At 39.8% G+C, this 27,204-nt stretch overlaps 3 protein-coding genes and 3 non-coding genes across 7 annotated transcripts; 1 reads left to right on the forward strand and 5 right to left on the reverse strand.

Moving 5' to 3' along the window:
- Nucleotides 1-45: 45 nt before the first annotated feature.
- On the reverse strand, nt 46-1,270 carry si:dkey-42i9.4 (uncharacterized protein LOC492503 homolog). The gene is made up of 3 exons (XM_048241465.1): nt 1,058-1,270; nt 782-945; nt 46-662 (listed from the first exon to the last, which is right to left on the reverse strand). Exons 2-3 carry the CDS (start codon nt 897-899, stop codon nt 313-315), a joined length of 468 nt encoding a protein of 155 aa, XP_048097422.1. The 5' UTR covers nt 900-945; nt 1,058-1,270; the 3' UTR covers nt 46-312.
- Nucleotides 1,271-12,878: 11,608 nt separating this feature from the next.
- dnase1l1 (deoxyribonuclease I-like 1) lies at nt 12,879-20,836 on the forward strand. 2 transcript variants are annotated; one of them, XM_048240409.1, is made up of 9 exons: nt 12,879-13,909; nt 14,618-14,789; nt 15,128-15,216; nt 15,333-15,419; nt 15,701-15,813; nt 15,954-16,066; nt 16,154-16,311; nt 17,266-17,362; nt 19,752-20,836. In XM_048240409.1, exons 2-9 carry the CDS (start codon nt 14,625-14,627, stop codon nt 19,941-19,943), a joined length of 1,014 nt encoding a protein of 337 aa, XP_048096366.1. In that variant the 5' UTR covers nt 12,879-13,909; nt 14,618-14,624; the 3' UTR covers nt 19,944-20,836. The 2 variants fall into 2 exon arrangements, with proteins under 2 accessions (XP_048096366.1, XP_048096367.1); XM_048240410.1 differs by lacking the exon at nt 19,752-20,836 and adding an exon at nt 18,372-19,625 and having other exon boundaries at nt 12,881-13,909.
- Nucleotides 20,837-22,692: 1,856 nt separating this feature from the next.
- rpl10 (ribosomal protein L10) lies at nt 22,693-26,030 on the reverse strand. The gene is made up of 6 exons (XM_048240411.1): nt 25,965-26,030; nt 25,084-25,142; nt 24,704-24,811; nt 24,296-24,434; nt 23,256-23,418; nt 22,693-22,927 (listed from the first exon to the last, which is right to left on the reverse strand). The coding sequence occupies exons 1-6, from the start codon at nt 25,985-25,987 to the stop codon at nt 22,769-22,771; spliced, it is 651 nt and encodes a 216-aa protein (XP_048096368.1). The 5' UTR covers nt 25,988-26,030; the 3' UTR covers nt 22,693-22,768.
- Nucleotides 23,077-23,210, reverse strand: LOC125294069. Its single transcript, XR_007193481.1, has one exon. It is a non-coding gene; the product is annotated as a small nucleolar RNA SNORA70 (small nucleolar RNA).
- LOC125294068 lies at nt 23,728-23,861 on the reverse strand. The gene has a single exon (XR_007193480.1). It is a non-coding gene; the product is annotated as a small nucleolar RNA SNORA70 (small nucleolar RNA).
- On the reverse strand, nt 24,917-25,050 carry LOC125294070. The gene has a single exon (XR_007193482.1). It is a non-coding gene; the product is annotated as a small nucleolar RNA SNORA70 (small nucleolar RNA).
- Nucleotides 26,031-27,204: the final 1,174 nt, after the last annotated feature.

Raw genomic sequence — 27,204 nt, forward strand, 5'->3', positions numbered from 1 at the left:
GTCTGTCCTAGGCCTAGAGAATAATATACAAATTAACTGAAATTATAGCTTTTGAATATGACATTTTATTATAAATACAGAAAATAGTTCATTTCAAGGTGTAAAATAATGTCATGACTGCATTGCACAGTAACAATACACTATCACATGCCATGAAATAACTAAACATTAGGTAAGAAAAAAAAAAGGAAAAACACTACATCCTACGATTTCAAAACATCAAATACAATAAGATTTCTTGTGCTTAAAACATGTCAACAAAAAAAAAAAAAAAAAAAAAAAAAAAAAATGTAGGCCTAACCTATAGGCCCATTAACTTGAAACAGCCATTATGTTAAATGACTCTGAGGGACTTGTTCGTCCGATTCTGAGTCCATTCTTGCAGCTGACGAAGTCCGTCGAGTCCAAATGAGCTGGTTTTGGTGGAGTTGATTCATAAAGAACACAAATGGATCCGTCTTCTCCTATGCGATATGAAACCTCATATGGGTCGACCCACAGCGTTAATTCACTAGGAAGTAAAGAGAAAAGTTGCTCGACGGTGAGCCCAACGGTGCAAGCCGCTCTGCCGATCACTGGGTCCATTTTATGATTGATTCGGATGCATCTATAACCAGATCCTTTGCAAGGCGCTTGGGGAAACCAGTGATGTTGATAGTGATCTGAAATGTGTGACACTGACCGTTAGATTTTAGCACAATATGGTTTGTTTGTTAGCCACGTCCATAGACATAAGACCTATCCTATAATGATATTTTCCCTCCAGAGATTTCCTACTTACCGCCCAGAGCTTCCTCCAGCGCCAAACTGAACTGCTCCAACTGGTATTCTGATAGTAATCTAGTGGTTCTTAGCAAGCTGGCGATAAAGCCCGAAGCAGCTGAAACTTCCGTTTTCATTTTTACCTCAAATATTTCTCATCGGGTGTTAAGATACCCTGTTGACCTGTAACGTTTAAAATAGTCCAAGGTGTTAGAAAATAGAAAAAAACTACATGAATTACCTCTGTGTAAACCAAAGTAGAAGTGGCCTGCTGCGGGCCAAATGACACTCATACCTTTTCCTTTTGTCCACTTTGATTGTAGATCGGATTATCGCCAGTCTTGTTGATGGAGTTATCTAAATGTATTAGATTGCTAAAGCGGTAAAAAAAAATGACGTTCTTTTATAGTAAGATTTAAAAAATAACCCGCGCGTTTCAGGAAATAAAAACAACTTCTGCGCTCGATGGGCTTTTCCAGTGTTAAGAACCTTGGCTGGTAAACATTTGGCAACGTCACAAAGCCTATCACGCTACGTCATGTAGGACAACGTCATAATAGTGATTCTAATGCACACGCCCTCCAGGCTGTTTACCTATGAGAAGGGGGGGCTGACACATGGAGCTGACACTAAAAAACGACACTAGCAATATCAAAAACGACATAGGCTAGTTAAACGATTGGATATCTACATTATATACCTAATCTACATCTAGGCCCGGCATCTTAAATAAATGAAATAAATGTACAGCAAACGAAAACACAATTTAAGAATCACTGTTCTCTGAACTCTATAATAGATAGATAGATACTTTATTGATCCCTAGGGGAAATTCAAGAATGTGTTTGTTTGCCTGTCCAAACGTGGCTTTTAGATTTTCAGGATACATTTTAGTGATTCTGTGAAGTGTGCAGGTGTTTGGAGTTAGAGAGGAGCAGTAAGCCTTATTAACCAGGGAAGAGAGCTTGACCTTTGAGATGTATAGTGGCAGGGTTGTTGTTGTTTAATCAGAGCATAGGGTTGGAGTCCTTGTGGTCTGTTAGAAATGAGTGAATTTCCATTAGAAGGCAGATTGCCTCTAGGCCTGCATTTCAGCTACTCTTATTATGACCGCTGCACAGCGAAGCGTCATAGGTTTAGTGAAAGTTTTTTTCTTCCGTTTTTATATGTTTCATTTTTGTCTTCCTTCAGTAATTTTGTGTCAACGATTCCTTGGACACTGAAAGACCGGGGTGCACGAAACTTGGTGGGCATGTAGCCCCGCAAGGATGACATGGAACCATTGTTTTTTGTTTTGATCCGTTGCCGCCCCCCCGCCAGACTGGACCCCCGAAAGGAGGGTAGGGCAGACAGTTTTCTGTAAAATATAGCAAGAACTGTAGGGCCTAGGAGGACCACATTTTTTTGTATGTTGCGCCACCTAGATAAAAATGAAAAAGCAAAAATGAGGTGCTGTAATCACAGGTATCTGGCTGACATGGTCAAAACTGCACGGAATTGGAGGTGTATCATTATTACCCTCTGAAAGCATGCCAAGTTTCGTGGAATTCTGTTCATGGGGGGCCATACAATAAATTAATTTATTGGTATATTTAGTGACTGTACACCAACTGGCCTGTAGATAGCTGGACACAGTTTTCTGTGAATATCTCGAGAACCGTAGGGCCTAGGATGACCAATTTGTTTCATATTTTGGCCTCCAGGGGCCATGTCAACCCATCCCATATCCACTCATTTGATGTATAATGCCACCTATTTAAAAATGAAAAAGCATGCTATGTTTTCTGGAATTCTGTTCATGGGGGACCATACAATAAATTAATATATGTGTACATTTAGTGTACACTACACAGGCACACACACACACTCATGAACACATGCAAACAGACACATAAAGATACATAAAGCACACACACATAAAACACACACACACACACACATACACGCATAAATAAATGCACACACACAGGTACACACACACTCACACATATGCACGCATGCACATACACACACACATAAACACATATACGCAAAAAACATATACGCAAAAAACACATACACACACACAGTAGACATGCAGGCATACACAGGCTCTTTTGCGGAGAGAATGTGCAGGACTGAGCGGCTGTCATAGTACCGCTTTGCGCTACATCTAGTTGATACATCTTTGACAATTAACATCTTTGTTAATTAATTTGGTCTTAAGGGTGTCCGTCATCCAACATAGCAATAAAACAGCATGGAAGCAAAACTGTATAGTAGCATAGCTTATCTAAATCTGTATGAATTGACCATAAAAGTTAAGATGATTACACAGGCACCATGATTCTCTAAAATCTTCTCTGATGTTCACTCTTGGGTAGAAGGAAGCTGGTGGCTTCATTGTACATCAAGTCCCTGTGGGGTCAATTGAAGATTTGATTTTAAGAGAGATGAATACAGTCTATAAACCTAATATAGCAGCTTATCAATGTAGCTCAGGTAAAGACATGCATTGGTGGAGTCCAGGTCACATGTTGTTTTGCCGTCACACCTGTGTAAGTATTATATTGACAGTGATATAAATCAGCCTTGAGCGATCACAGGCAGTCTCTAGATATTGTTCAACTCTTAGTATACAGTAGGCTATCATCCCATTCACATTAGATGTCTGAGAGGCAGGACATCTAATGTTGTCCTGCTGTCCGTAAATCTTAATAACACCATTGTGGTGATTAAAAGATTGAAAAAGTGTAAATAGAGTAAATAATGAAGGAAGAAATAAAGATCACGTAATTTTTGCTTTTTCAATCACATTATGTATAGAATCGGTGGACGGGCTTAACGTAATGACGGCAGAGTTGCGACAGTTCTGCGTGAATTCCCTGCTACTTGAAAACAAAGAAGATGGATGCTGCTGCTGGCGAACAGCGCCACTTGAGTTAAACTTTTTTTAAGTTGCCAAAAGTTTGATCAACTAGCCAACTACCTCTGCTGGCGGGAAAACGCATGGGACTCGTGAGTTGTAGCGCTATCCTATTGCGTGCGCTCGATGGTGTTTTATGCCCCCAACGTCGTCTTCCAGGCAGCGCTGCCATCGCTGACTTAAAGGCACCTAATCCTAAACCTAACCCCAACCCTAACCTTAACCCATGCCTAACCTAGTGCCTTCCAGGCAACGCTGCCTTGAAGACAACGTTGGGGGCATAAAATACCAATAAACATTGCGTGCAGAGGTAATTTGAAAGACAACCGTTTATCCCGCCCCTCAGATTGAGCACTGCCAATGGTGAGTTCCCAGACCCTACATCTTGATGTGGGTCTGGCTCGTCAGGCTAGGGGGGTCATATGGGGTTTGTAAATTCCCTACCTCCAAAGTGGGGAATGACAGAAAAATTTGAGAACCACTGCTTTAAGTGAGTGTTGTAGGCTACTTTGAGAGCAAAGATTAAGTAGTTCAAATTCCTTGTTTGTTTATTCAAACCTGGCCAATAAAGCTGATTCTGAAAACCTATTTAGCAAGCAGAAATGTCCCAGCTCGGTGTTTAGGATGCATCGTAGACAGGTTATCTTTCATGTTTTCATGTTATCTTCCATTAGCAAACCATTGCGTTAGCAAACATTAGCATTGTGGCTAACTAACTCAGCTCCTGTCAGTATGGTCAGTATGGTGAAAATCATCCTACCCTTATTAGACATTCTCTGCTGTAAACTACTCTTGTGTTGTCCTTGTAGGAAGTAAGTAACAAGTTTATTAACAACACAGTGCACCATCTGGTGGACAAACTATGTAACAGCAATACTGGAAATGCAAGAATCAATATTCGGTTTTCCTTCATTTGTAATTATTGCTTGTGTGTGTGTATGTGTGCAACAAGTCTTGCTGATGCTAGCACTTACCAGCCGTCTTGAACTGACACTCAACTGTTTAAAAACAGCACTCACTGATGCACTTATTCTTACTGTACTCTACCGTTTTTAAATTGTCCTAAAATTGTTGAGAGAATTGCTTTAAAACGTAACTGTAATGTAATGTAATGTGTGTGTGCGTGCGTGTGTGCATGCATGTGTGTTTATGTGTGCGTGTCTGTGCATGTGGATGTGTGTGTGTGTGCATGCGTGTGTATCTGTGTGTGTGGATGTGAGTGTCTGTGCATGCGTGTTTGTTTATGTGTGTGTGTGTGTGTGTTTGTTTGCGAGAAAGAGTGTGTGTGAGACAGTATCATCCTCTTCGCTCAACACCACCATAAAGGCTGATGGGTGTACAGTCACTAAATGTACACATAAATTAATTTATTTTATAGCCCCCATGGATGAAATTCCACAAAACTTGGCATATCCCCAGAGGATGTCAGGTTAATCACACACATGAAATTTGGTGCAGTTCAGTACATCTCATCTGAAGATAAGGACTATTAAAGCAGTATAATTATGTATGGTTAGGGCTAAGTTGATGCGGGCCCCTGAGACCAACATACCATAAAAAAATGTCTTCCTCGGTGCCACAGTTCAGTTAGTTATTTAGGAAAAACTGTATTTTTTGGGTTTTGGGGCCCAGTGTGGCCCCCAAAACCATAAAAAAAAAAAAATGGAGCTACTGTACATGCCCACCAAGTTTCATGTGCCCCAGTGTTTCAGTGTCCCGTGTATCGTTGACCAAAATTTTCAGGAAGGTGACGGGGAAAAAAAAAACTTATCCCTATATGACCGCTACGCTAGCGGTGGTCATAATAATACGAGCACAGATGCGTGTAGGCTATACAATGCTTTACTAAAACTTTTTTGGTTCTCAAACCTTTTCTGTCATTCCCCACTTTGGAGGTGGCACATCTTCATCCACAATGTAGTCATAAATGTTGACTTTTAGACTTAAGTTGTGCAGCTGACTACATTTCTGTGCTAGTACTCTGTAGATGGCAGCTGTTAAGCAAGATGAAAATATACTCCAGAATTGAAGAGTGAAATTAGCTCATCAATAACAGGTTGCGTAGCCCAGTGCTTAGTCGAGAGGCAATGTTGGGTAGACCACTGGTTTGTGGGGAGGCACACAGGTATATGACACCTCCAGGTACTTGTATGTTCCATAACACATTGGATAGTATGTGACCAGGTAGGGCTGCAGAACAGATTTGGTAATTGCGGCGTCCAAATTTGGCATTGAGTATTTTGATGGGACCGTTATCTATCAATGTAAAGACATGCAAGCAAAGTGATGTCACTTCACAAGACCAGATGCACAGCAAGATGTGAATGTTGTGGTAATTGTTCAAGATATAGAAGGATTTTTAGCACAGGTTATGGTGATAACTGAGCCATCACACATAATAATCCGCTCTTGAGAGACAGCTCCACTGCGCGTCGGGGTTCTGTTCTCCCTGTTGGGACTTATTTTCTGATAATTACCGGCGGACAATACATTATCCCTTACATAATAATCAGTGTTCATTATTGAATGCTTAGCTGGAATGGTGCTTTTCCATATCTTCTTATTTTTAATTCCTGCCTACTTACAGGATATGGGTTTTCTACAGGAATAGCATGTTTGAACAGGCACTGCAAGTATAAACTGCTCACAATGTAGTTTATGGCAATGTGGTTATCACAGAGCAAATACCTATTTGGGGGCCTAGCAGCGAAGCTGCGAAGGCACCCATTGAGTTACTAGCTTTTCCTATTATTATTCTGCCATTGGAGTCTATGGCAGCTCATAGAACGCCTGGCTAAAAAGTGCAGATTTTTTGGCAAAAAGTTTCGGGACACTCCACTGACCACTCACACTCATTTACGGACCTCTAAACCCAGCCGTCTAGTGCCACCAACAGGTCAAAATCTGGCCGAAAATTGAACCGCTGGGTCTAAAGTTATGAAATTTGGCACACTGATTCAGCACTGTCCCATGATCACTCAGCAATTTACAGAACTCTATGCCCAACACTCTAGCGCCACCAATGGGTCGAACCTGGATTGCATTCACGCATGTGAGCATTGAACGGTGCGTCCGATTTTCACATATCAGGAACCGTTGGAATCCCTGGACCGACCTAAGTTCAATGACCCCTATTACGTCACTTTCCGCCATATTGGACCTCCGCCATATTGGACCTCCGCCATATTGGATTTAGTCCAAACTCTACGAAAAGTTTCAGCGTTCACAAATTTCATCCGATTTTCACAGAACTTGGTGGAGATGATCTTCTGCCCGAGCCGCACAAACGATACTTGTCAGATTTTTCAATTTTATTTTTGTTTGCCCGTGACAGCCAATCAAATATGGTGATGAACCCGCCAAACAGGAAGTGGACTAACATCTCCGTTACACTTTGAGTTAACATAACAAAACTCGATACCATTAGTCAGGACACGGTCCCAATCACTCACAGCAATTTTCATGCAAATATATTGAACACTCTAAAGCCACCACCAGCCCAATGTTGGACATGCGTTCAGGTGCGTGATCCTTGACTCTTTTGTCTGATTTTCACAATTGAGGTAGTGTTACGGGTCCAAGAATGACACTATGGTCTGGTGTAACACATTTAATTAAAAGTCTGTTGGGAATACAAAAAGATGTGACAGTTCATCAGCGCACTTCTACACACGTAACTTACTTGACAACTCTTGTTCTGTCGTCAGCTATTTACACATTACTATTACTAGGTATCACAACCTTTAGTTCATGTATAACCCAATCACACATTGGGTTTCAGAAGAACATTGTAACATATATTTTGAATATGCAATTAAATTCCATGTCTCGCATAAGCAGTAGACATGTAACAGGTAAGTATTACAGGTGTGTATGTAACAGTAATCATATAACTATTCATCAAATGACAATCTCTCTAATAAGCAGAAACCATGTAACAGGTAAGTATTTACTATGTCTAACTTATGTAGCAGTAAGCATGTAACAGCTATTCACCCAATGACAATCATATGTAACAGGTAAGTATTTACTATGTCTAACTTATATAGCAGTAAGCATATATAACAGCTATTCACCCAATGACAATCTCTCTCATAGACTGTAAAATCGTGTACATAGCGGGTCATCATTGCCCTTGGACTTTTTCAGCCGGTTGGAAATTGGACTAATTTTAACATGATTATTATTATTTTATTTATTTTCAATTTTCTGTCTTGTCTGTCTTGTATGTCTTAGTGTCACGGGAACGCTGGCGACTACGCCGCTCCGTCCGGCATCTTTTGTGTTTGTTATTTTTTAAATGTTTTTGTCATCTGGTGTCAACGCTGGCGACTACGCCGCTCCATCTGGCATTTTTTGTCTTATTGTCTTTTATTTTTTGTTAATGTATTGTATGTGGAGCGCTTTGGGTTGCACTTTGTGCATGTTAAATGCGCTATACTAAATAAAACTGACTTGACTTGACTTAAAATGTAACTGGTAAGTCTTTGTGAATATGTGTGTGTGTGTGTGTGTGTGTGTGGTAACGGCGCCAATTGTGTCTGTGCTCGTGCGCACGCGTGTGTGTACAACATTCTCACTGAACAACCTTAGCCTATGTTCTATTCATGTTGCTAGATTTCTTTCTTCAAATTCCCAGTGTGGAGATAACAGATAATAATTCCTAACATCAATACGGAAATAATGTGACACTTAAACAATAGAGGACAATCATGTCTTGGTGCCTTCCTTCAGAACCACATAGAGAGTGTAACATAGCAATAACCTCTATAGTAATGCTATAACCTCTATCGCGATTAGCGTTAGCTAGTAATGCAATAACCTCTAGAAAGCTATCGTGATTAGCGTTAGCTAACATACATTCACTCATTGGGACTGACGCTGACACAAACTTGGAGCTAATACACAAAATGATACCTTCAGTATTCACTTTTAGCCTATTTTACATAACAGTAAACCTCATACATTACATACACAGCATTCATTTTTAAACTGTATTATTCCTCTAACTTTCGTATAATGTAACAAACATACTCAGTGGCTTTGCCGATAACCGTTAACTGACCGCGCGCCACTGTACCAGAAGAAGCTAGTTAAAACTCACAAGAAAACTCATTGTTGTAGAGAGTTAACATTACAACAGGTCGCTATCTGTACTTCTACTACTGTTAACTAATTTCAAGATTCTGTTTTAAGTGTATTTACCTGTTGGGAATACAAAAAGATGTGACAGTTCATCAGCGCACTTCTACACACGTAACTTACTTGACAACTCTTCTTCTGTCGTCAGCTATTTACCATTAGTTGCCTATGTGTATTACAGAGAGTGCCATCTGCTGGAGAGTTTACTCTTAACAGGGATGAATATCACAATGAGAGGTCTACAGAATCAGTGGTAGTGTTCCAAGTCAAAAAATTAAATGGGGTTCAGTCTTTTCTGTTTTCTCAAATCACCCTATGCCACAGTAGCATCTGAATCCTTGAACCATACCGAGTTCATCGACCCCTATCCCATCACTTTCCGCCATATTGGACCTCCGCCATATTGGGTTTAGTCTAAACTCTACGAAAAGTTTCAGCGGTTACAAATTTCATCCGATTTTCACAGAACTTGGCAGAGATGATCTTCAGACCGAGCCGCACAAACGATACTTGTCAGATTTTTTAATTTCAAGTTTATTTGCCTGTGACGGCAAATCACACATGGCAACGATGCCGCCTAACAGGAAGTGGGCTAACATCTCCGCTACGCTTTAATGTATGAAGTCCAAACTTGGTATAAGGACATGTTACCTGATTATGATGACGCCCTAGGAAATTGGCATCATTTGGCCTCTAAAGGGGGCACTGCAATACAGGAAGTGGGGCACTTTGATGTATGAAGCAAATACAGGGACTTGGTATCTGATTGTGATGACGCTTAATGAACTTGTCATCTCAGCAATACAGGAAGTGAACTTCAGATCTCAGCAACGCTTTGATGTATAAAGTCCAAACTTGGTACAGGGACTTGGTATCTGATTGTGATGGCGCTTAATAGGAAATTGGCATCATTTGGCCTCTATAGGGGGCGCTGCAATACAGGAAGTGAACTCGTATCTCAGCAAAGCTTGGATGTATGAAGTCCAAACTTAATACAGAGACAAAGTAGCTGATTGGGAGGAAATGCAAGGAAAGTGGTCTCATTTGGCCTCTAGGGGTGCTGAAATAGACAAATTGAGCTCACATCTCGGCAACTATTTGGTGTATGAAGTCCAGGGTAGCTGATTCTGAGAACGCACAAGGACATTGGTGTAATTTGTGCCTCTAAGGACAAAGTAAATGAGCTTATTTATCAGCCATTCTTTATCCAATTGCAATCAAACTTGCTGTGAGTGCTTGCTCATGCCATGGCAACACCATTCCTGCTATAGCGCACTGCTTGGCCCCCGCATTGCTGCTTGCAGCTATATTTTATTTTTATTCTTTCTTTTTTATACACTCTTTTATTTCTTAAACAAATTACTGTATATGAAGAGCCTTTCATTAGGAATCTAGATAGTTAGGCCTATTCAAAGGCCTATTCAAATAGGCCCACATAGTGGGGCTTGATTACAACCTTGTTATGGGAGAACATTTTTACATGTTAAAAATGTTATTAAAAATGATTATCGGCCGATATATCGGTTGTCAGTGTTTGAATAACTCAAATATCAAAATCGGTTATCAGCCTTCAAAATCCCATATTGGTCAGGCTCTAGGAGATGGAGACAAATTGACATACACACCAAATGCACACACACACACACACACGCACCCACACACATGCGTGCAAGCGTAAGCACACAGTAGCACACACACACAGGCACACAAACACACACAGGCAGCCCATACACTTTAGGGGGTGAGGAGATGGGACAAATTGACAATTAGGATGATCAGGACAGAACCGGCGGTCATATTTTGTACCGCTATGCGGTCAACAAATTTCAACAGACTGAGCGTGGCTTATTATACAGTGTGATGCATTCAAAATATAGGGCTACCACAAGATAATAACTAATACATAAGCTACCACCAATTCCCTGTCATCCATCCACAAAGATTAACAGCCCTTACTTTAATGCAAATTGGATTAAGCATCACAACATCAACAAAGTTTGCTGCATTGTAAAAAAAGGTATTTCAGAAGCCATTATTAAGCCATAGACGAAGATGTGCTGTGGATCTCAGCTCTCCTTCATCTCCCGGTTGCAGCGATTACTCTGAGACCGTTCGTGCACATTTAAAGGGACACCAGGCAAGCCTGATGCTTTTTCCCTACGAAACTCCCCCTCGCTCAGTCTGAAACTCTTTTCCTTTTCTTTGCGTCTTCCGTCAAGGGTTTTCGCTGCTTCTTCGCCGGCTCTGCCATTATACACACGTTTGCAACTATCTCTAGCGTTTTGTTAGCCTGCCTCTGTGCTGTAAACTGATCCTGCTTCGGTCGGCGGGTAGGATACACCGAACTTGCAAGTGGGATATTCTTCCTACAGGCAGTAGGGGCGGGCGAGAGAGCCTTCATTCGCCCCGTAATTAGTCATTTAACCATATACCGACTTACGAAGATGATTAATTAACACGAAAACGTTGCCTGGTGTCCCTTTAATGTACCAACACTGTTTCAACACTGTCCTCTACTGGAAATGATTTTCACACTTTCAGATCACTTGAGCTAGCCTAGCATACTGACAAGCTACATCCGATCCAGAAACTCACGTCTGGCACTGTCTGCTGAACTTGCACAGAAACATCAGGGTTTCCGTTGTCCGGTAATTAGGCCTACCGGACATTGGCCGAAAAAAAAATTAAATGTCCGACAAAATTAAATCTCTCCGGTCAAATTGTGCGATTGAAATTGCCTAATAATCCCGTCCCCTAACGCAATCTGAATTTGAGAATAAGCCTTAATATGTAAGTCTATAGGCTATTATACGTCCTCTGGCTATGTTTTTAAATGAACAGGCTCTACCGTTTGAAAAGTAAGCGAAAAGTAAGTACTTGAAAAGTAAAGGAAAGCACTGCATTTCAAAAAACGTCCATGTTAAACAACGAACAAATGAGTGAGGCGGTTCAAAACATGGCAGCCCAGGCAGACTAGCGTTAAACGTTTTTTCAGAGGCCAGACGCGATGGATGATGATAAATTGGTAACGTCTGAAGCCTCAGATGCCCGGTCAACTCCACCACCACCAGATAAAAAGCAGAAGTGTCGGGCGTAGCCTATCTGTCGGAATCAGTGACATTGGAAGTGGAGTTGCAGGGGGTGCGGCCACTCCAAGACACTGTCATGTAGGCTAGTACTGGACATGCAAAGTGTTCTTTACCCAAAGCATACACTAGGCCTATCCGTTCTTTGTCTATGATCTGCAGGGTTAGGGCCTCCTCGACGAGGCGATTACTGGTCCGCGGATAATTTCTGGCACAATTAAACGGTATCATTGAACCGCGGCCGAAAGAAAAAGAAACTAAACATTTCCCACAATAGGAAACATTTCTTAATTTATTGTTATCAAATAAAGAGGCATAGCATTAGGGGGTAGTGGTGTGAGCGCTCATTCTTGTGTGTGCGCATCTGTGTAAGTTAAACAGTCACCACTGGAGATAACGTAGCAGCAACAAAACACGTAGCCTTTTTAAAACAACAAACGAAGCGGACTCTTGCTGTCCATGAAAAGATAGCCTACTGGCTAGATCTTGTTAGGCATGTTTAAGTTAGACTAATGAACATGTTGTATTCTATAGCATTCTATAGCCTACAGCCTGAGTATGTCATTCTTTAAGCTACATAGCCTGTCTCCAGTTTTCCTCAATTTGACTAATTAAGAAGGGATAATATATTTGACCGGCATATCATCAAAATGTCCGGAAAACGAAACCTCTGCCGGTCACTGACTTTTACCGGCACCATTTTTTTCTAGGGGAAACTCTGACATAGACATAACCAGCTTTTTAAAATTGTTTTGAAAACTAAACATTTAGACTATTTTAGCACAACTTATGAGATTATTTGCCGATTTTTAATCATTCTTGACAAAATAAAAATATATTAAAAGTTTTTTGTTTTTTTGAAGAAAAGTTTTGGGTGGGCCTGTTGAAAAGTGGGTGGGCCTTAACCCTTCAGGGCCACCCATAACGCCGTGCCTGTAGATTACATTTTCTGAAGATAACTCAAACTACCCTGTCATGGCTAGTGGGGATTGGAAGGAGAAGCTGTAAATGTAATGCACAGTTGTTAAGTTTTTTAATTACTTTTAAGTCTTCACACTTTTTGATTTTTTCCTCTCTGTGTGTTGTTTTATTTTGTTATGTTTGGCTGAACTTTTTTTTTATCCTGCATCTGGGATGTGCACAATGACCTTCTCTAACCAGAGTTTGGATTTTTGACTTATTGGAAACGAACATTCTTATGCCATTGCATTTGTCACAAATGCAATGGCATGCCACCTGCAGGGGTGACTCAATTTAATCATTCATATTTGTTTTGTTTTTAATATACCATGTTACTGTAGAAAATAGGGCTGATAATTGTAAATATATACCAGCCACTATGGATGATAGACCAAATTGTTTGTTTGTATCCTTGTTTAGGTTGTCTTAACATTGTTGGCTAAAAGGATCCTGGAAAATGTTTAATATTTTTGCTCAGATTTTCTTTTTTTTTTTATACAACCTGACCCTGAGGTTGTGAAATTGGAGTTTAACATAGCTCTATGTTATTTACCATAAACCCATATATCTATAAACTTTAACCTCATTGGCCATTTTGGCCAAGTCAGTCTGTTTCCCCTTTTTCTCAGGAAACATTTTATTCACGTGTCCTTCTGAGAATCGATCCACCTTGGGGATTGGCATAACCATAATTATTGTTTCTTATCTTGATTTAGAGTGAGAGAGAGAGAGAGACAGAGAGAGGAGAGAGAGAGAGAGAGAGATGATTTTCCCTGGTGTTTCTGGAAGTACAAGTCATAATGTGAGATATCAGAAGTGTGTCGATATTTTAAGAAAGTATGACCCATTTGTGGGCTACACCTCTTCTGCTGTAAAGGGCACTAGGATAGCAACTGTTCTACATTATTAGAAACACGTTGCCCCTCCCTCAAGAGCAGAGTGGGTGGGGTCAAAGAGCCAACTCAGGGGAGATCAACAAGGAAGCGCGCAGCTCAAAAGAAACATTTAGCTTCTTAACTTTCACACAACCAACAACTGGTCCCTTTCCAGAAAGGTAATGTAAACTACATTTAATTCCACATTTTGTATACATGTATAAGGAAAACCGAATGGCTTCTCTTTCTTTCTTTACTCAGTTCCTTTTTCTGCTGAGTGGAAACTTACTGAGTACAGTTGAAACACTTTCAAAAGAGTGAATATCCAATCATGAAGTTTGTTGTTGTTATTGCTGTTGTTTTACAGCTGACTATCTGTCAGTGATAAATAGACAGTATGCAGTTCTTTTAACACTGATACTATAAGTCCACATGTCAGGGCATATCACCTCTCAGGAATGTATTTATATCTAAGTCAATAAGTGCTGGCTTGCTGACAGTCCACACAGAACAGCCCCTTTTCCTTGTTCAATTGGGTTCCTTTGATTTACCTTCCTGTTTAAAGATAAAGGCAATTAGTATGTCCTAGGTGCACTGAATTCACCCAGCATCATTTTCAGAATTAATTGATTGGATGGAGTAATGGACTGGAACAGTATCTTGCTGAAACAAACCAAATCTCCTTCAGAAAGACAAAGTTTCCTTTGAAAAGGAAAAGTAACTTTAGGCAGTTTCCTCTTCCATGCAAGGGAGGATTGACCAAACATCAAGTAAACATTCACTGAATGTATTTCACTTGTGTGGTCATGTGTGTTCAAATGTTTAGCTACAGTAATTGCCGTGTAATAACGGATCTCAGAGATGTTCTTTTCTGTCATTTCATACAGCTCCGTCATGCTACTGACAGCCAATAAAAGCACTGGACCTTGGATTACTCTAGCACTGTTTTTTGCAAGCTTCCTGTGTCCCGTTTTGGCTTTCAAAATATGTGCATTCAATGTCCGAAGCTTTGGAGACTCTAAATCAACCGATGCCATGGTCATGCACACTCTGATTCGAGTGAGTGTAACCCACCCATTTGTGGCATTGTGGCTATTGTATTCTTTTTTATATTATATTTATATATATATATATATATATATATATATATATATATATATATATAGATGAATTTGAAGATAATTTTATGAGTTTTCAATGTAATGAGTGGCACGGTTCACAGCAGTTTCACTGGTGTACAGACAGATGAAAATCAGAGCATGAAGGGACTTCCTGTGTGAAATGTGATGTGAATTTAAGATAAAATTGAAGTGAAAGTAAAACTGAGAATCAAGAGACTGTGTAAAATGCTTTGCTAAAACTACTCTGTTCAAAATGTGTGTGCAATGTTTGTGCAGATCCTGTCTAGGTGTGACATTGCCTTACTTCAGGAAGTGAGAGACAGCAAAGGAAAGGCCATTCCCATCCTGCTTGCTGCACTGAATAGGTATTATGCCATCAACAGTCAGCCACATAGACACGAATCCAGTGATGGCTGGTTAAAGCTTGCATGGCATCAGTTCAGTCTGCTAACCCCAGAATGATTTCCTGTTTTAATCTCAGGTTTGACTCTGTACACACTTATGACGCTGTGGCCAGTGAGCGTCTTGGTAGGACTTCTTATCAGGAACAGTATGTGTTTGTGTACAGGTGAGAGAAGACACTTCTGTGTCAGGACCACATGGGACTATATCTGAGTGTAAATGATAACAGCATATGCTATATGTTTTAAATAAGTACGCTCTTAAAACAAATGTGTTGAAAATAACACAACTTTTTAACACAAATCTATGTCTAGATAGGGACAACACAGTTTGTGTTGTTTCTAACACATTTTTCAGTTTAAGAGTGTATTTATGTAGCCTGTGTATCAAATGATGTTTCTCTAATCAACTTAACAAGCAGTCCCTTTACTCAATTCCCTCTTGCAGGACAGATACGGTCAGTGTGAAAGATCAATATCAGTATCCTGACACACAGAAAGGGGACGAGGATGCTTTTGCTAGAGAACCGTTTGTGGTGTGGTTCCGAGCACCGAGGACAGGTATGTAGTCTTAAGATTGAATACCATGCATCTCAGTGATACTATAGTATGTCCACTTTGTGGCTTTTCAGTTTGATTGCATTGACTATTTAGAACTTTAATGGTAATACGGTCTGGTAATGCAAAACTTTTTTGAACAGTTCTGGGGGAGTTTGTGCTCATACCACAACACACATCTCCTACCAATGCCACAAAAGAGATCGATGAACTCTACGATGTCTTTGTAGCCATAAAAAATAAATGGAGGGTGGAGGTGAGTCAGGGAATCTGGAGATATATTTTGCTCTGTCCTCCCACAACTCAGACTGTCCTTTAAAGTCGATGTATGTTTATCCTGTAGAATGTGATGCTCCTGGGTGACTTTAATGCTGCCTGTGGGTACGTAGCAAAGAAGAACCGCAAGAACATCCGCCTCTACTCTGACACCTCGTTCATCTGGTTGATCGGGGATGACGTAGACACCACGGTGAAAGAAACAACCGACTGTGCTTATGATCGGTAATATGACATACTGTAACCCTCCCGTGTGGGAAAATTCATTCGAATGTAGTATTTATGATGTTTGTTAAGACCAGAGGCGGACAGAGTACACAGCTTTATTACTTAAGTAAAAGTACAGATACCCTTTGCTCAATTTTACTCAAGTACAAGTAAAAGTACAACAGTCAGATGCCTACTTAAGTTAAAGTACTGAAGTACTTGTTTTTAAAAGTACTTGAGTATCAAGAGTACAAGAGTAGCCTACATTTTTTAAATATTGCATTACTACTGCCACAGTGCTTACATTTATGTACAGAAACGTCCTACATGGAGTTATGAAAAATGTTAATGTTAGTACCCTGGAGAATGTAAAAGGAATTGAAAGTAAAATCAAGTCATTTTCATCTTTTTACCATGTTGCCAGGGATGGGCAGTATTTCTAATACATGTATTTAAAATATGTATTTTAAATACAAAATACTATTTTGTAATAGTACTTTGGAAACTACAAATTGAGGGTTTCTGAGATTTTTCTTTTTTCCTGGTAACTGGTACTCACAGTTATGGATAGAAATGTAGTGGAGTAAAGAGTACAATATTTGCCTCTCAAATGTACTTTAGTAAAGTCATGAGTACTCCCCAAAAATGATACTCGAGTAAAGTACAGATCCCTCAAAATTGTACTCAAGTATTGTACTCAAGTAAATGTACTCCGTTACTGTCCGGCTCTGGTTAAGACACATAATAATGACCTCTTTCAGATACAATAAGATATTCCATTTATGAAATATATAGGCAAGCTCTTTACAACATATTCATCATGCAAGTAGTTATTGTACAATAAATGTATGCAATTATGCTTACTCTGTTATATTTACTCTACAGCTTTTCCATATGGCTACACATTTTATCAACATAATGTATTTAAAAAACTATTTAAAATGCAATTAAGATCCATTTGACTTTCCTCAGGATCGTCATCCATGGAGAGAACTTTGCCCAAGGCATTGTTCCCTATTCAGCAGGTGCTTTCAACTTTGCTAATGAGTATAGTCTGACTGAGGAGCAGGTAAGTGAACATTTTTGAAGGCTATTTGAGTGGTTCACTAAATCCCAGGCTCAGTCTCAGTGACAAGAGTAATGACATTTTACATTTTATTAGAAAGTGGTGTTTAAATCAACATGTTCCACTTCTGTAACGTCATTATAGCTATAACTACGGTATGTTACTGCCATAACTGTTACTTTATCTGGGGCAACTTTATATTTCAGTTCTTTTTTGTCCAGAATTTATCTTTTGATTTATTAATTGTGCTTAAACAAAACAAACCCCAGGGCAATGCTCTGACTTTCTGTCGAAAGAGGGATTCTTATATAACGCAGCATTTATGTGCTTCTGTAATATGATAAGGAATATTAAACAAGAAAAGCCCTTTTTGAACACTAGGACCCAGTGGGGCTTGTCAGCATCATCTGACCACAGCTCAACCATCAGACTCAACAGGGTTATATATAATTTCTTCTACAAAACTGCTTTCTGAAAAAAGAAGTGAGACTACACTCACTTTACTTTACACAGGGGCGTCGGATTGGGGGTAAAACCACTACTGATTATTAGGGGCCCAAGGGGAGAGAGGGCCCTTGAAAAGTCTGGAATATATTTTATTTTACCTGGGTTGAGCAACATGCGGGCCCATCAGGACTGCCTATGCAGGGGCCCAGGATCTTGTGCTACGCCCCTGACTTTACAGTCCACATGCACAAGGGGAGTGGACAGACCAAAGGCTCTCAATCTGAATTTTTAGAAAGTCTGAATGGAAACATGTACTTGGATCCTTTTATCCCTTCCTTGTGATGGATCAACAGCTGTGCCACAGATGCTTACAAACACATAAGAGGTACATAAGTAGAGGTGTCATCATGTAAACCAATGATAGTCACAACCAGAGTGCACAAGTGGTCCACATGAGCCGCTGGCTCTCTATAGTCTATCCTGTGGACATGCCTTTTTGAGCCTGCTTGGCAACACGGTCGGTCACACAGCCCCCCGCATCATGTCACGGTTATTCTCCACACAGGCTCTCGGTGTTAGTGACCACTACCCCGTGGAGGTGGACCTAAGAGACGGAGGGCTGAGGGCAGCCCCAACTCCCCACCTCCTCCTCGCTGCTCTGTGTTTACTTACGACTTCGCTCGTAAGCACACTGAACAACTGAGAAGGAGAGAGAGAGACTGCCTGGACAATTGTTCCCAAAGAGCCCAATCTGACGGGTGGAATTTGCACTGAAGCTGAAGATATATTAATGGATTTGAGGATGAATGCTGGTCATATTTTTGAAGAGAAGAGATATTTTTTATATTATAAGTTTTACCCATCACTAGGATCCAAATACCTCTCAATAATTTTTTTCCATTGGTTTGATAATATGCTGACTTTGAAATGATGCTGCTAAACAGCTTAGTATCAAGCGCATATCAATATTATAAAGGAATTGGTATTTTGTCAGTATTTAAGTGTATGAGCTAGGTATATAAGGTATTTAAGATTTACAAACATTTATTTGTGAGTGTTTAAACAGAGCTAAGGAAATATTATCCTTGTGTCTTTTGTCTAGCATAATATTTTTTGGTGGCTTGCGATTGCACAAAATGTTATGCTGACATTTGTAAGATTTCACTTGCAGCTATTCTTCATAATTATAAATGTGTATATCTGTTTGTTTTATGTTTATTTTATTTCTTTGAATAATAATAACTACATGTCCATTTTGAATTGACAACTCAACACCAATTCAATACAACCACTAGCCTGAATCAGACTAGCAAACCTGAATACACTGCACTTTTTCCATTAGTTTCTATCTTGTTAGCCTCTTCAGTAAACCATCTACTGGATTACAGTTGGCTAATGCATTGGCTTCTGCCTTCTGGCATAAAAAGCACAAATGCCATGCTTATCTGTTTCTGTTTAGTTGTCTTCTCTTATTGATAAAAAATTTTCGCAACTAGAAGGCTGATACAGTGGGTAAACTGGGTAGGCCTACAGTATTATTTGATTCAAATATTTGTGTTTATTGCCCTGGGGATCAATAAAGTATCTATCTATCTATCTATCTATCTATCTATCTATCTATCTATTTAATAGGGGGGGTTACAAGGTTGTGATATTTTCGACGTCTTAATTAGTACACTAGGAAACTTACATCTAGCTCCACACTAAAGAAACAACTGACTGAATCAGCTAAAGAAAATGTGTTGCTGTACATGTTTAACAGACATACATCATTTCTTCCAGTTAGGGAACAGTTCTAATAAATATCCTATTTTCCTCGTCTCTTGCTTACTCCTTTGCTCCTAAGTCAGCAATAAGACATGTTGAGATTGGAGTTATTAGATTGATGCTCTGAGCCTGTGGTAAAAAGCACACTGGCTTAAACTGTCGCTCCATTTCTCTGTAGGCAGAGGAGGTGAGTGACCACTACCCTGTGGAAGTGGAACTGAGGGTGAGAGTTCCTGGGCAGGGTCAGCAGAGAGTGATGTCCCCTCTGGTCAGAAATATGCTGAAGGTCCCAGCTATACTGGCCAAAAGGCTCATTCAGGGCCTTATAGCCTTCTTCAACTCCACGATGCAGAACATCACCATTGTGTAAGCTATACTTGTGTTTTGCACAGCTGTGGCTAGTAAAGGCACACTGGCTTTGAGGTGATCTGTCTCTTGCTTGCACTTTGATGAAAACATACGCCATACCACAACTGTGTGTACTGTAGCCTACGAAGCCAGTATTTTCAGTTCCCATGTCACACACGCTTCACTTGAAATGTGGGCTTCCTCTGACATGAGTAGCGCCCTTTGGTGGTACACTTGGTTGTACATGTTATTTGATGTTTAAATTGCAGGTTTAATTCTCAGGGAAGATGACCACTAAAATCTTACAATGCATGCAAGGGAAGTATTTTAATAAGATGTATTTGAAATACATATTTAATTACTTTAGCATATTTTGTTATTTGTATTTTGTTAAAATAACTTGAGGGATTATTTCATAAAAGTCGATATTTTTTCTCTCCAAATAAGCCAAAATATCATCGCTCAGTTAAATATACTATAACCATGACAATAGGCTATGCTTATCCCGATAGTAAAATATTTTGCCATGTTTTCTGATGTTGACAATGGCAATGTCAAGGTTAGACACACGAAATCATGTGACACACCCGTAGACCGGGCTCCCTGCATTTGTTTTTCATTTTCATTGTCCCATTTACTGTCAACAAGGGCCAATCAAGTTACATTTGTTTGAAATGCAGTTTTGACTCAATTAAGGTCTTCCTATAATATCTTCTGTGCTTTTGCTTTTATTTTGCATCTTACTTTTCAAAATATGCCTTTGCTTCATGGACTTACAGCAGATCAGTCTATCCACATCAGTATTATGTAGAGTAGCCTAGCCCAGTGGTTTTCAAAGTGGGGGCCGGGGCCCCCTGGGGGGCCGCGAGGGGGTGCCAGGGGGCCTCAGCAAGTTGGAAGGAAAAATATAAGCAACAAATAAATACATTTGAAAATGTTAAAATATACCTATTACTATGAGGGTTGTCATGCAATGCCATTATAATAATGTGTCGCATTTCTGAACATTATATTTTCCATGATGATGACTGGGAATAATAGTAGAGTGATAGCTCTCATAAAGCAGAGAGCCCCAAATACAATTTTTACACACTGTATGCTCCATCGCGAAGTGTTTGTGGCTAAAATAATTATTAGGATTAGCTTAATGTATTTTTATATTTGCCGTAGTATTCTCGATGGGTTTAATAACACATCTTGGGGGTCCTTGGCCAGAACCTAGTGGTATTTGGGGGGCCTTGTCGTGGAAAAGTTTGGGAACCCCTGGCATAGCCTATGTTACTGATGCTCTAAGAAGAACATCTGGTGTTTTGACATTTCAGTAATAAAAAGACTTATAAAAGACTAGCCTGTTGTGTGGGTATTTTTGTATTTTCAAATTACTAATTAGGGTACTTTTATTTGAATGAAATACATTTTTCACATCAGTATTTTATTTTGTTACATTTCATGAGCCAGTATTCGTAGTTTGTAACAAAATAGTTTTTGATGTATTCGTGCCCACCTTTGCATGTTCACATAAAATTGGTAGACATGTATTGACTCAAAAGCACCTAATTCTACCATCCAAAACTCCACTTTCACTCATATCTTATCAGTCTAGGGCAGTGGTTTTCAAACTTTTTCTGTCTGTCCAAGCTCTACCTGACCCCATCAACCCGACAAAATGGTAACGTTAAAATATTTTGGTTCCAAGTTACATTTCCTGTCTCAGGTGTTATTTTAACTCATATGTCAATCTGTTTATGACTAGTATGTTTATGTGTGGCTACAATTTATTGAATTTCCCCTGGGGATCAATAAAGTATCTATCTATCTACATTATTTTGAATATATGATCTTCTGAATATATGAAGGGCACTAAAAAACTAATTTTGCACACCACCCCTCATGTCTCTATTCCCCACCCATTTTGTATTTGAAATACATATTTTAAATACACGTATTAGAAATACTGCCAATCCCTGGCAACATGGTAAAAAGATTAAAATGACTTGATTTTACTTTCAATTCCTTTTACATTCTCCAGGGTACTAACATTAACATTTTTCATAACTCCATGTAGGACGTTTCTGTACATAAATGTAAGCACTGTGGCAGTATAATGCAATATTTAAAACAAATGTAGGCTACTCTTGATACTCAAGTACTTTTAAAAACAAGTACTTCAGCACTTTTACTTAAGTAGGCATCTGACTGTTGTACTTTTACTTGAGTAAAATTGAGCAAAGGGTATCTGTACTTTTACTCAAGTAATAAAGCTGTGTACTCTGTCTGCCTCTGGTCACATGAAATCGGACTTAAATTCTGATGTATAACATAGTTCAGATTTTTGCAAGGACCGCAGTATGAAGAGTTCCATGTGACTTCCACTCCAATTTTGACCAACATAACAATTTTGCACCATTCCAAAATCGCATTTACGTGGAGTACCATGGAAGTCGGGAGCATGCTCTCTAATATGGTTTACAGTATCACTCAGCAGAAATGGAAAAGAGCTAAAGGCAGTCAGGCCTGTTGCGTACATTTGTTTAGCACATGCAGGTCAGTCCAGGATCTGTCAACAGTCCACACTGATATTAGCCACATTACCAATAAAAATAAAAATACAGAATTGTGCAGGAAGACCTTGCGATCCTAGCCAGACTGACTACACTGAAAAGTCTTCCTCTGAGACACATAACAATCACTGAAAAATCATTCTGCCATCCAAACATTCCCATTAGTCACCGTTTGTGCTACAGTGGCCTCACAAAGAAACAAGACAAGAGTAACCAAAAGATTTTTGTTTATTATTTATTGACTGATCACCCTGCTGTGAGCCAGAGTGCACTCAGATGCTGACATTTAGTGGACTGTGTGCAGTGCCTTCCAGCGCTTCAGGGGTCCGTGGCTGGGGATGTATTTCACCCCGCAGCCGTCTGGGATCAGGCGCTTCTCCTGCAGCATTTCGTCGAAGTCCTCAGCGTTGAACTTGGTGAAGCCGTACTTCTTGGACATGTGGATCTAGAAAGTAATAATGAGCATGAGGATCAGGATTTAGGAAGGATCTCTGACAGGGTTCCCACACCATCTTAAAGATCAACTCCAAGGACTTTTAGAACTTTGCAAGCCCCAATTCCATCTAACTCGAGGACACAAATGCATAACTGACAAGTTGTCTCAATGGTCCCTTTCAAGGCTTGGCACTGCACAGCCAAGCGCATACACAAACCAAAGAGTCACTGTCTGCAGCCCTTGCACACCAGAAAAGGACAGCAACCAGACTGGTCGGCTTAATAAGCTGCAGGTAACAACCACAAACAAATGCAAAAATACTGAATTTAAGAAATACCTTCTGGCGTCCAGGGAACTTGAACTTTGCCCTCCTCAGAGCCTCAATGATGTGCTCCTTGTTGGCAGCCTTGGTGCGCACGGACATGATCACCTGACCAATGTTCACGCGAGCCACGGTACCCTGGGGCTTTCCAAAAGCACCACGCATCCCTGTCTGGAGCCTGAGTGGGGAGACCGGAAGCAAAATTTGAATGACTCGATACGACAGTACAGCATCACCCCCATGTAGAAGGGTCACTTCCATTCACAGCATACTATGAAGTGCGCACATCCAAAAATGTTTCAGCAGGTGCCAAATCAAAAAGGGCATAAAAGTGAAAAAGACTTGCACACTGCCTTTGAACGACTCAACTTTTAATAGAAAGAAAAAAAACGGCAGAGTGTCACAACACTTGCATGTAAGCATCATATTTGGAAGAGAAGTGAGCTATGTCAACAGCACACCAATTTAAATCTACCCACAAGCTTAACGCTGTATCAGTGGTCCCTTTCTCCATCTAGCACTGCCCAGCTAGACACATACACAAACCAGAGGATTGCTGTCTGCAGCCCTTGCACACCAGGACAGTACATCAACTAAACTGGTCGGCTTAATAAGCTGCAGGACCCCAACATTCACCAAGGTGGACAGAACACACACGTACCGTACGTACGTGTATGTGATTATTTATTTGTGTGTGTGATTATTTATTTATGTGTGTGATTATTTATTTATTTATTTGTGTGTGTGATTATTTATTTATTTATTTATTTGTGTGTGTGATTATTTATTTATTTATTTGTGTGTGTGATTATTTATTTATTTGTGTGTGTGATTATATATATATTAAATAAATAAATAAATAAATAAATAAATAAATAATCACACACACAAATATATATATCTATCTATCTATCTATCTATCTATCTATCTATCTATATATATATATATATATATACACACACACACACACACACACACACAGCCTTTGGATTTGGGTGTAGAGGGAATTGATTTAGTACCCAAGTTTCCCCTGAGACTGGTGGGCCAAACTCACCTATCAGCTCCAGCACAGGATAACATTTTGTTGATGCGGATGACATGGAATGGGTGAAGGCGCATACGGATGTGGAAACCATCCTTGCCGCAGGTCTTCACCATGTACTTGTTAGCACAGATACGGGCAGCCTCAAGAGCTGGGGAAAGGGCAGATTCATTGGTTTTAATTTCAAGAGTTTGAAAACTTGAGTGACTACACGTCATTCCACTCTACTAGCAAATGAAACAACAAAACCAGAGGCCAATTCAAACAGATCTACTCTTACAACTCACTAAAAAGGCTTACCATTATGCTGAAATCAACTTGGATACTTATCAATTTCCTGAACAAATCTTCCACAACACAATTGTGCTGATAACTGAGGAAAGTTGGTTCTCATTTTGCACACAAATGGCCTTAACTCACCTTCTGAAGACAGCTGCTCATACTCATCAGATACCATGTGACCACACAGGGGAAACTCATCCACCTTGGCCTTCTTACGGCCCAAATCAAAGATCCTGATCTTGGGATCTGTTTAACAAGGTGATAAGTGTTATTAGGATTTATTCGCTACTCACACATATTAAGTAAGAATAGGTCAACAGCACACCAATTTAAATCTATCCACAAGCTAGGAATTGTACCAGTGGTCCCTTTCTCCATCTAGCACTGCCCAGCTAGACACATACAAAAACCAGAGGATTGCTGTCTGCAGCCCTTGCACACCAGGACAGTACATCAACTAAACTGGTCGGCTTAATAAGCTGCAGGACCCCAACATTCAAGGTGGACAGAACACTTACCAGGCACACCCCTACAGAAACGGGATTTGGGGTAGGGTTTGTTCTTGCAGTATCTGTAGCTGTAGAAAAAGAGAAAATGTTAAGTGGATTAAGGCATACAGTAGTGACCAGTTCAGACAGACACACTTCCAACAAATTGAAACAATTTAAAGGAAGACACAAGTAAAGTAGCCTTCTACATTAATTACTTAATGTTACTGCAAGTCTTGCTGCTCATCCATCACACCATAAGTGCTACGCAAGGATCATGATGGCTAACCAGATTTCACGATTTACTAGAATTTATTGGACTCCGAATATTTCCGTTAACCTAGCTTTCATTCACCTACTCACAGTATCGCTAACGTTACATGAACAGCTAGCAATCATCTAATGCTAGCCAAAAATCTAACTTCCACTGACTTTGATGAGTGGACTTAGATAGACTTGGAACTTAGCGTTTTGACATCAATTTTGGGTTATGGAATAAAGCGGACACCATCATATATGACAATCTAAATCATCCGCAAAAACAGATAGTTATGAAACAATTATAGTTGCATCCATTACTAGCCAAAAACTCAAACCATTGACAACACCCGAGGACCGCTAACATTAGCTTCCCCCTTAAATTAGCCAGCTAACTTGCTAGCAAATCTTATGTCACAAACCTATTTGATTTCACCCAACTTCACTTGAAAGAAACTCTAACCAGTATTTGAAAGAGAATGTAGTTCTTACACAAGGAACCTAATGTGTCCCTTGATGACATAAAAAATGTGAACAAATAATTTTAAATTTAGCGTATACAGCTCCACATGGTCCGATCAGAAGGCCCTGCCATTTTCATTCGACTCCCTACGTGTGTCTATGTTAAACTTGTAGCTAAGTATGTAACTCACCAGCGGGCTGGCCGGCGACCCATGGTTGCGGTCTGCAATAAACACACGATAAACGACAATATTAGAGAAAATAGGCACCACGAATATTGAAAATAGTGACATTTTTAGTATTTTCCCGAAGAGCGACTATCGCCGCGTTCTCACCACGCACTCACCTAATGGAGGAAAGGAAGTGTAAGCTACTTCCGCTGCGTCATATCATAAAGGCTACCAACCAGAGACGACAAAGTTAACAACCTTAAATTAAATCATTTTATATTTCTGTGTTTTGGATGGTATATACATTTATCAAAATGGTTAAAATAACTATAGTTTTACTGCTATACAAAAATATATCATGGTTTAAAACAAAGATTTATTGTACATAAACCGGACGTTATCTGGGAGTTGTCTGGGAGTTGTAGTTGTATTTTTTTTTTTTATTATCCTGTTGTTGAAGAGTTTATTGCCATTTTCTGAAGTCATACTTCTGCATTCTGGGACCACAAATGATTGATGAAATAAGTCATTGTTTGGTTACAGAAACAGAGAGCATAAATAGTGAACACATTAAACAAGGTGACATTAGAACTTTCGATGAAAAAAGCCCCTCCTCGAAAAAAGCACAAACTGTCAACCATTTCGATTTTAGCCCACAAGAGGGAGACAGAGACCAGAGACAGAGAACAAGATTGTGTTGCCATCACCCCTTAACCTTATGATCTCATCCCTAAACTTTGGATAATGCAGAACAAATGTTTAAATGTAGGGCAGGAGCTGGGATCCAGTGACTCGTCGGTCCTTTGTTTCAACTTCAGTGCATTTAAAATAATCCTACAGCAAATGCAAAAAGCCTATTGGATATAATAATCGTCACTTCATTTTATGATGTCATATTTTATTAATCTTTCAGTGATCTTTGGTGTAGTGAAATTGAGAATAGGTGTTTGTCACATTAGGTCACTTACTGTCTAGGATCTGAATGTTTGCTGTCTAAATGTTAAACCAGCCGTGGGATGACTGGTCAAATCAGCAGATACCCCATGACTATTTTTTATGAATTACATGCATTATGCACATCATAGCACAACGTTGAAAAGAAAAGAACAGCACAGTAGCAATCAGTGTGGGTCTGTCTTTCTGAATGACATACAGCATCTGCTTTATTCAAACAGTAATGGAGTATCTGAAGTATTTGTAACATCTCCTTTTGCGTTCCAGGCTACAGTGGCAAGCATGCATACCTTACATGGGAGTGCAG

The sequence above is a fragment of the Alosa alosa genome, chromosome 4, assembly GCF_017589495.1.
Source record: "Alosa alosa isolate M-15738 ecotype Scorff River chromosome 4, AALO_Geno_1.1, whole genome shotgun sequence".
Taxonomy (NCBI): domain Eukaryota; kingdom Metazoa; phylum Chordata; class Actinopteri; order Clupeiformes; family Clupeidae; genus Alosa; species Alosa alosa.

What these genes read in the sequence shown, in the direction of transcription:
- rpl10 (XM_048240411.1), bottom strand. Translation starts at nt 25,987, where the DNA reads ATGGGTCGCCGGCCAGCCCGCTG. An exon ending in TTTCTGTAGGGGTGTGCCTG is followed by an intron (nt 24,812 to 25,083) that starts GTAAGTGTTCTG and finishes CTTGTTAAACAG; the next exon opens with ATCCCAAGATCAGGATCTTT. An exon ending in TCCTGTGCTGGAGCTGATAG is followed by an intron (nt 23,419 to 24,295) that starts GTGAGTTTGGCC and finishes CTCCCCACTCAG; the next exon opens with GCTCCAGACAGGGATGCGTG.
- si:dkey-42i9.4 (XM_048241465.1), bottom strand. Translation starts at nt 899, where the DNA reads ATGAAAACGGAAGTTTCAGCTGCTTCGGGCTTTATCGCCAGCTTGCTA. An exon ending in GCTGGAGGAAGCTCTGGGCG is followed by an intron (nt 663 to 781) that starts GTAAGTAGGAAA and finishes CACACATTTCAG; the next exon opens with ATCACTATCAACATCACTGG.
- dnase1l1 (XM_048240409.1), top strand. Translation starts at nt 14,625, where the DNA reads ATGCTACTGACAGCCAATAAAAGCACTGGACCTTGGATTACTCTAGCA. An exon ending in CAGTATGTGTTTGTGTACAG is followed by an intron (nt 15,420 to 15,700) that starts GTGAGAGAAGAC and finishes TCCCTCTTGCAG; the next exon opens with GACAGATACGGTCAGTGTGA. An exon ending in AAAATAAATGGAGGGTGGAG is followed by an intron (nt 16,067 to 16,153) that starts GTGAGTCAGGGA and finishes TTTATCCTGTAG; the next exon opens with AATGTGATGCTCCTGGGTGA.